At 41.8% G+C, this 9638-nt stretch overlaps 1 protein-coding gene across 4 annotated transcripts in view; it reads left to right on the top strand.

Moving 5' to 3' along the window:
• WAC (WW domain containing adaptor with coiled-coil) overlaps positions 1-5391 on the top strand; it is a 62481-nt gene extending 57090 nt beyond the window's left edge. For 3 of the 4 annotated variants that reach the window (XM_083188908.1, XM_083188905.1, XM_083188906.1), the window contains 2 exons: positions 1137-1264; positions 4372-5391. In XM_083188908.1, coding sequence (XP_083045034.1) covers positions 1137-1264; positions 4372-4441 — 198 coding nt within the window. In that variant the 3' untranslated portion in view covers positions 4442-5391. The remainder of the gene's footprint in view (positions 1-1136; positions 1265-4371) is intronic. The other variant, XM_083188907.1, reaches the window with a different exon arrangement.
• Positions 5392-9638: the final 4247 nt, after the last annotated feature.

The raw sequence follows: 9638 nt of genomic DNA, 5'->3' as shown, positions 1-9638 counted from the left end.
CTACTTACCATGTCTGTCTGTCCCTCCTGCTGCTAATGCCAGTGACTGATGTTGGCAAGCAGGAAGCTGTGTACCAAGCATTGGCAGCGTATCGCAGTGGTTTTCACTCTGCTGCCTGGGCATAATGTCTAGGTGACTGCAAGACACTGATCTGCAGAACAATCTTGACCGACGTTCTTAACCTGCGTTGGTTTGTGCTTGTGCTTGTGTTGAATGCAGCATTTATACTCCCAGTTTGTCTGCACTTTGCTTAAGTTGACTCGCACAACCAGTGATGATGTTTAATAATACTGTAGGTGATCATCCTAAAGGAGCTTAGTTTTTATGCTGCTTGCTTTATGCAGGCAAATACGGAGTATAAGGGTTTCCAGGACAATACAGGGGCTATCCTAGTTATCTGTATAATTAATATGCCATGTTAAATGAAGAGCAGTGCCACGCACTAGGACCAATGTACCAGAGGGTGGACATATGGTCTCTAATATGTGTGATTTTGTGCAAGTTTGCTTTTGCCACCTCCTCCTCCAATTGTTTTCTAATCTTACAAATGATTTGTTTTATACTGGTGGTCTGTTCACCGGTAACTATGGCATTGATGTTATATATTGTATGATACGCTTTTTTTTTTTTTTTTTTAATGGTTTTGTTTTAAATGTTTCATGCTTCATGTCCATAGAATCTTAAGCACTGCTCCCATTTGCACAGTGTTGGGATTATCCATAGATTCTGTGTTACTGCACTGCTTGCATTGCAGTTTTGGCAATGTCCATAGAAGCTGTGTTACAGCACTGCTCACATTGCACAGTGTCATTAGCACTGCAGTAGACATTGGTGATCAGTGGTAGAGCTACTGTTTGGCTAGTGGTAGTATATGCATACAGATATTTCTCCTGTTAATCCAAGATGAGCTTTTGCTTCTTTTTGAGGTTCTACTTTGTCTGCAGTCAGACATAGAGCACTAGATGGCGCTGTGATCTAGTTAGTGTTCAGTGCTTGTCAACAGTTAGGAAATACCTGCTGCATCTGGTCTTTCAATATCTCATCCTTTCCTTGTTGGTCTACATGTTATAACACAATGTAGAATGTTTATTTTCTTTGCTTGTAATCTAAATACAATATATTTTGCTTTGTTTTAGGCATCAAGGTTACGTGAAGAAGCCCACAACATGGGGAGCATTCACATGTCAGAAATTTGTACAGAGTTGAAAAATTTAAGGTCTTTAGTTCGAGTATGTGAAATTCAAGCGACTTTGCGTGAGCAGAGGTTAGTAGTTTTGTTTCCTTACCGTGTCAAGTTTTGTTTTCATGGAATATTTAGGGACACAATTGTAATGACTGGATTTTAATGTGTCTCGGCTATTTATCTCACGTTGTATTGCATTTTTGTGTCTGTGCCTTGAATCTTATTCGTAGTGAAATAAGCAACCGGCTCTCCATTGGCGTTATTAGTGTATTGTGGTTTCCTGCAAATTTGCATAGTAGTGATGTCATCTGTTAGCTGCCAGAAATAATCATTGCTGTAGTGCTCAACTGTGGAGGAAGTATTGCCAGAATCCATTTTCCGGAGTTATTTATACCTCTATTTATACCCCTCTCCCATTTAAAATGATTTTGTATATGGGTGCAACCCAGAGGAGACATCTTTCAGACTAGTGCCAGGACCCAGGTTATTGCAAGGGCGGTGACTTCACCACTCTCAGGTGTAGCGCTGATGCTTTGGGATGAGGTAATCTCCCTGTGGCGGCTCTCCCTATGTACTAAACCAGCAGTTCCTAACCTTTTTTTCTCTCCTGTACCCCTTGGTTAGGCTTTTCATTTATGATTACCCCCTCCTCTCAATTTGAAATTCACAGTACTACTGAGTGGAGTGTGGATGAAGGCGGTATGCACGCCCTTTATATTAAGGTGGAGTAGTTCCCGGTCAGGGTCACTCTGTGTCTGGCCTCTGGCTGTGTACTATCTCCGGGGTTCCTGCTAACACCTGTAGGATTAATGCCGCTGCTTCCTCCACCCTTGTCAGCGCGTGGCAGATGAACGCTGATGCCGGAGGGCAGCGCGGGTAGCTCCAATGGATTTCTGGTTGGTTCCCAAACATTTTGAATCACGGCACCCTAAAGTAACAGAATATTTTTCAAGGCATCCCTAGGCCAAAAGTTGGTTACTAATTTCAGGAAAAATATTAAATAAGTTGTGATTTTAAATGTTTTCCTTAGGTCCAGTTATGTGGTGAGAAACATGATTCACTTCTGTTTAGCCACATATTCTTAATTGGAAGCCACATTCACTGATTTTACCCATTTCATTGGCCATAAATAACTTGAACTGATTCTGGACCACCAACCTGAGGCACCCCTGCAAGTGCTCCGAGGCACCCCAGGGAGCCTAGGCGCACAGTTTGGGAACCACTGGGATAAGAGACGCTGATTAAGCTGCAGACGGAACCAGAAGTTACACAACGGGTTTTATCTATACTTCAACGGGAGACTTCTTCCGCCATTGACTTGGCTTACCTGTTTAAAGTGCACTGTGACCTGCGTCCTTTCCAGAACCAACCCTGCAAGCTAGCCAAGATTGTATTGCTGAGTTATTGGGCCCAGGTTAACCCTTTTCTATTGAGCCACTCGCAGATGGAAAAGGTGCATTTGCTTTAGTCACTGAGGGTCAATAACCTACTTCCTAGTAATTTTATATGAATAATGCAGATCACGTTTATTATTACCAGTTATGCTGTGTACACACTTGTACAATCTGCATGAGATCCAGATGAGATTTGGACTATGTATACAATTTGGACTATGTATACAATTTAGACCATCTGCATACATATAGTGCAGATCTGCACTAGTCTATGCAGCCAAGACTTTCTGCATGAGATCCAGATGAGATTTTGACTATATAGTCAAAATCTCATCTGGATCTCATGCAGATTGTACAAGTGTGTACACACCATTAGTTACATAGTGCACATGTTCCGCACAGGGCTGTGGAGTCGGTAGATAAATGTTCCGACCCCAACTCCTCGACTCCGACTCCTCTGTATTAATATGCGAATGTATTTGATACATTCCTTGAAGGAAAGAAAGGCAACATACATATTATTACTACAGAAACTAGAGGCTGGGAAGCTTCTTTACCGAATCGTTACTGGCGACGAAAAATGGTGCCTGTACATCAATATGAACCAGCGTAAGGAATGGCTTAGCCAAGGTAAACAAACGACCCCGCGCATGAAACAAGATCTTCATCCGCGTAAAAAGATGTTGTGCGTATGGTGGGAGAGCTTGGCTGAATGAATTTTTCGAGTCTACACCAGGTGATTTCTACCAACGAGGTATTGAGAACCTTATTGAACGTTTGAAATAAGTTGTAAACTACAAGGGAGAATACATTTATAAGTATTGGTGCTCCAAATTGTGCGTTGCGTGCCATATAGTGAAGCACATGAAAAGCATGCTTTTTCACGGTCACTTAACGTGTTCGTTTTGCGGTTACGTGAGGCACTGCGTGCATTGGTCTTTATTCTTACAGTAGAGAAGTCATTAATTATAATTGTCGGAGTCGGTGCATTGTTTGCCGACTCCGACCCCAGGTACTCGAAATTTCCTCCAACTCCTCGACTCCACAGCCCTGGTTCCGCAGTACTTCAAAGACTATTTGGGTTATCATGCCAGTCATTGCCCCATTGGAGCTTACAATCTATTTTTCTTACCATACACACAGTAGGCCATTTTAACCTACCACTATAATTTGGTAGTGTGGGAAGAAACTGGAGTACCCAGAAAAAAAATCCATGCAAGTACATGAAGAATATATACAAACTTGTTTTAGGGTCATGGTGGGAATTGAACCTAAGACTACAGTGCTGTGAGGCAGTATGGTAGCCATTACACCAAGCATTAAACCAACCATGCTGGCCAGTGATTTAGCAGCACACAAGTCAATTGATGTTGGCAGTGAGTGAACCTCTTTAAAATAATATTGCAATAAGTGATTATACAATACAATAACCATCTGGTCTACAGGAAGTGACTGTTATAGTCTTATAGCACAGGCTCTCGAAGTCAGTCCTCAGGACCCCGCGCAGTGCATGTTTTGCAGGCCTCCTCACATAATTAAGTGAAATAATTAGCTCCATCTGTGGATCTTTTAAAATGTCAGTCAGTAATGAGTGCACCAGTTGGGTGACCTGGAAAACGTGAACTGTGTGGGGTCCTGAAGGACAGAGTTCGAGAACCACTGCTCTATAGTTTCAGGCAGTTGAGGGACTTGTCATATTTGCATGATACCCATTAGGCTACGGTTAATCATAACCATTGTTTTATAGTTTGACACTACAGCTTTAAATCACAGTGTATTTCTTTCTCCCTCTAGGATACTGTTTTTGAGACAGCAAATTAAAGAACTTGAAAAACTTAAAAACCAGAATTCCTTCATGGTGTGAAGTCATCTTGCACGTGGACATAGGACTGTATAACGGAGAGAGGGCCCAGCCTCAACACTTTTGAGCTGCGTATGAGTAGACTTTGGACCGTTGAGCCTGGGCAGTGGACACTTCAGGGGAGTGGGACTGGAGGGCGTGAATTCAGGGGGAAGATACAAAAGTGATTTTTGTAAAACCCTTGAAATGTAGATTTCTTGTAGATGTATCCTTCACGTTGTAAATATGTTTTGTAGATTGAAGCCATGGGATGCCCATGTGTATCAGAGCTTTGACATCCAAAACTAATCAATGCTGAGGTGGTTAAAAAAAAAAAGAAAAAAAAACCTAGCCTTTTTTCATGTAAGCTTGTCTGCGAATCTAGACATCTTCTGTTTAATTTATCATCCAGAAATCTTGCTTTTCCAGAAATTTAGATACCGGCACAAAGCAAATGTATCTGTGTCTGAAATGATCTCAAACCAGTGTACAAAATAAAAAAAAAACAACCATTTGTGCTAGACGTCAATCTCTCACCCCAGCCTTGTTTAAAACCAGTGCTTCATTGTTATTTTTGCTAAGAAATATTTTCCTGGAAAGTGTTCCTCCCAACTATTAGACTTAATATTATTTTTCCATGCATTGAATTTTCTCCTTTTATGGCACTGTTGCTATGGCACTTTTTTTCTATATATTTTTTCATTCCTGTGTACAGTAGCTTAACATTGCAGTGATTGATCGAAAAACCCACTTGTTTGTATAAATTATTGAAGTATTTCCACATGCAGCCTGTGATAAGATGCGTGTCGTGCTACCAGCACATTATTTGCTCAGCCATGATATAGAGAGAGAAAAAAAGAATTAAGTTTTTTGCCCATTTAAAAATATACTTCAAATGGTTGTGTGGGGGAACAGAGGAAAACAAGCTAGTCAGATGTGAATTGTATCTGTTGTAATAAACCTGTTTAAAGAGAGCACTGGTTTTTCTTTTATTTCATATAGGTATGTATTAAATATCAAACTGTTCATGTAAAAACCAGGCTTTGTTTGTTATTATTTTTATAATTAAAGTTGCTTAAATGTATTATAAAAAAAATCAATTGTCCCCCTCTGAGGTGATCTTTGTGTTATTTATGATTTAGGAAACGTTTCCAGTTCTTCTACAGGCCTTAAGACATTTGATACTCGATAGGCAGCTTTCCATTAGTTCTTAAGACTTGTTTAGCACGAAGGTGGCACAGTTGCTATTGCTGCTTATGGGATGCATTTATTCTCTTTTAAACAAATCTATTTCCCATGTATTGGTATAAATATTAACGCAAATTTGAAATGAGTCATGCTGAAAATGTTGGCTGCAACAGACTGAGTCCAGTTTTTATAAGCTTTTTTTTTTTTCAGACGGATCCAAAAGTTCGATACCCCTTAACCACGTTGGTGTGTCCCTCATCAGCTGTTCTGTGTTTGTTTTTTACTGGTCTTGATGTTATGATTTAATTTTAATAGGTGCTGTTGCTTTTGCTCTTCCAGTTGTGTGCAGACTGCCGCTCTCACCACCACTGCCACCACCACCGAATTATCAATTTTTGTGATTAATTCAAACCACTGTTACCTTTTAATTGGAGTATGTTGGCTTTGTATATTGTTTCCTAAACTCTATTACAAATAAACAGGAAGGAAAAAATAAATGCTACTTAATATAAAATCTGTTTATTTCTTTATATAACTTCAATCAGGCCCACAGTATATACAATAGATACTAGACCAGGGCTGACCAAACCAGTCCTTGAGATCTACCAACGGTCCAGGTTTTCCAAATCACCTAGCTGGTGCACAGGTCTAGTACTAACTGTCACAGGACCCAAATCACCTAGCCCGTGCACAGCTGTAGTTATTACTGTCGGTGCATATGCACTGTACAATTTTTTTGACCAATTTTGTTCATTTCGGTCATTCTGAACGAAATTGGTCAAAATATCTTTCAGTGTGACTGAGACGAATGATGATGCACATACCTGCCAGTTGTTCATCAAGATTGTTTGTCAACTGTGCATGCAGCTCAATTTGGATATCTTTCAAAAAGAGCCTATAAACTGTAGCTATATCTTTCGTCTGTTGTCAATATCTTTCATCCAGGACGCTGGGTTCAAGGGAAATGTCTTTCAATGAATTTGGTCAAAAAAATGGTACAGTGTGTTAACACACACTTTCAAACATGCTGCATTCATTCCTACTATAGATCCACAGCAAATACTCAGCATTCCCTATAGAACATTATACATGCTTGTATAGGTCATACCCTATGAAGGCAGTAAGAAAGAGCTCACCTGATAGATGCAGATTGTATTAAATCTATGCCAGTGGCTGCCATCCCGTCACTCGCGAGCTACTGGTAGCTCAACCACTGCTCTCCTCCCGCCAGGGAGCACAGCACTATGCACTTCTGGGTAACGCTGCTGCGCTGTGCTTTCTGTCAGATGCAAAGAGGTCCTAATTTGACCTCTATAGCCTGTCTCCTCCGAAGTGGAGGGGTGCGCTGGGTAAAACTACGACGTTGTGCAAGCATTGACCTCTTGGCAACGAGCAGGTAATTTTATTCTAAGCTTTACTATGGGACATCATGTGCATCATATTGTGTCAGGGGCAATGCGGTCCGTGGCATTAGGCATACCTCTCAACTGCCTTAAATTTTTGCAGGAACGTCCCTTTTTTCTGGGTGTCCCTGGGCTGGGGCTGGAACTCTTTTTATTATTTATTTATTATTAACCGTTTCTTATATAGCGCATACATATTCCGCAGCGCTTTACAGAGCATAGGGTACTTATGAGTTATCCGGGCGCCCGATTTTTTGATTGTATGCCTTAAGTTAAGGCATACAATCAGATGCGATGCGATATCGCATCGCATCGCATGCGACCATCGGATGCGATGATCCGATTCCATAGGAATCAATGTTAAAATGGACTGAGTCCATTTTAACATGGAATTCAATGGGAAAAAGGGGTCCTTTTCATACCCCTACTATCCAAGTGGGCATGGAGTTGGATATAAACCTGTGGCGAGCGTAGCGAGGCCCGCGAGGGGACGGTATTCTATGTCCCCTCGCGGGGCTCGCCACGCTTCGGGCTCGGTGGCTCGCTACGCTCGCCACAGGTTTATATCCAACTCCATGCCCACTTGGATAGTAGGGGTATGAAAAGGACCCCTTTTTCCCATTGAATTCCATGTTAAAATGGACTCAGTCCATTTTAACATTGATTCCTATGGAAAAATCGGGTCATCGCATCGCATCGCATCCGATGGTCGCATGCGATGCGATGTGCCCGATCCGACCCGATTTAGAAATCGGGCGCCCGGATAACTCATATGTACCGAGCATAGTTATGAGCAAAAACAAATAACAAATTACAGCACAAGACAGTTTAGGACAAGTACATGGTTAATACGGATAGTTGCATCAGGGGACAGGACACTGAAGCAATCATCAGGGTGGCAGTGATTTATATATTCTAAGAAAGGCACATGAGGAGAGAGGGCCCTGCTCGTGAGAGCTTACATTCTAAAGGGGAGGGTTAGACAGACAGGGGTGACACAGAAGGGAAAGAGGTGAGCAAAAACAGGTTAGGATGAGAGATGGTCGGGTTTTATGCAGGAGGGTGGGAAGAGGTCAGCTTAGTCTCTGATATTTTAAGTCTAAAAAAAGCACTGGGTCATCCAAGAGTAGATAGAAGAGAGACAGTTGGAGATATGAGTGAGGATAGAGGGAGAGAGATCAGGAGAGGAGCGGTAGATTTCAGTGTTATCAGCATAGATGTGATAGTGGACGTCGAGTGAGCAAATAAGCTCACCCAGAGAGGACGTATAGAGAAGAGGGCCAAGAATAAAATTTTGGGGAACACCTACTATCAATGGAAGAGCAGGAGAGGTGAAGTCATTAGAGGTACAGCTGGGCATTTTCAAAACTGACCGTACACATACAATTATTAACAGTAATAGTAAAAGTTGTCTACAGATGTAAAAATGATGATATTATGGTTGAATAGCCAGATTAAGTAGCCAGGATCAGTATGTTGTGAGAATGAATTGAACTCACTCAAAGCAGTCTTTGGTTTTCTCAGTTTTTGTTTTGTCCTTCTGTTTCACTTCAGTGTAACGCCAGTATAACGCTACAGTTATATTTAAATTATGCCGCACTTCAAAACTATTATGCACTACTAAACCATGCACACAGCTTATTCGGCCACAGCCTATGTACTGATCTATAAATGCATGTGGACTCCTTAATTGGACTCTTCCCACCCAATCCCAACCCCCCTACTACAATGAATGGTAATAAAAGTGGCTTACATAAACATCCATGCATTCCAAGATAGCATGTTTCATTAAGAGTTATAAGATATTCCTCCCTTCACCTAGCGGTTGTGCTGGCTCTGTAGACCAGCCATTCCCAACCACGGTCCTCAAGGTACACCAACAGTGCAGGTTTTCGTGATATCCAGGCTTCAGCACAGATGGTTTAATCAGAATCCCTCAGATACTAATTAAGTCACCTGTGCTCAAGCCTGGATATCTACAAAACCTGCACTGTTGGTGTGCCTTGCCGGACCGTGGTTGGGAATGCCTGCTGTAGACACTGTGTGCATGCACACGGCATCTATTTAGGCAGAGGGGCTGGGGGCATGGCCAGTAGCTCACACAACACTGGCCATGCCCCCACATTAGCAAAAATGGTGCCTTCAAAATTTGGGTCTTTTTTGTCTTCTGGTGAACTTGGAAGGTATGCATGTGTCGGACATTACGATGTGTGGTATTGTGGTGTGTCATAATGTCGGGCAATTTTTGGTTCTCAGGCAGTTTTTTTGTTTTACATTTTTTTTTCTTTATTCCAAATCTTTTTAGCAGTTCTTCAGAAGGTTTATTTGGTCTCAAGTAGCTCATGCGCAATTAAGCTTAGAGAACACTGATCTATGCAGTTTCTGCAGAAGAAACCCTGAATAATCCCAATGGTGTGTGCTAGAAGACAGCACATAAACAGTCACAAGGGCACATACTGTAGACTGTAGTCAGCCACCTGTAGAGCCACGGTGGGTCCTAGTGCTCACTGGCTCTATTCATTCTAACGGTGACTGCAGCAGGAAAAATAGAAAAATGCTAAAAACTACGAGGGGGTGAGGGATTGGGTTGGGACATGCCCAAGTGAAACCCCCCACCCCCTCCCCTGTAT

Source organism: Crinia signifera, chromosome 5 (genome assembly GCF_055691185.1).
Source record: "Crinia signifera chromosome 5, ASM5569118v1, whole genome shotgun sequence".
NCBI lineage: Eukaryota > Metazoa > Chordata > Amphibia > Anura > Myobatrachidae > Crinia > Crinia signifera.
Note: the sequence above shows the minus strand (reverse complement) of the source record. Positions and strands in the feature narration are given on the sequence as shown.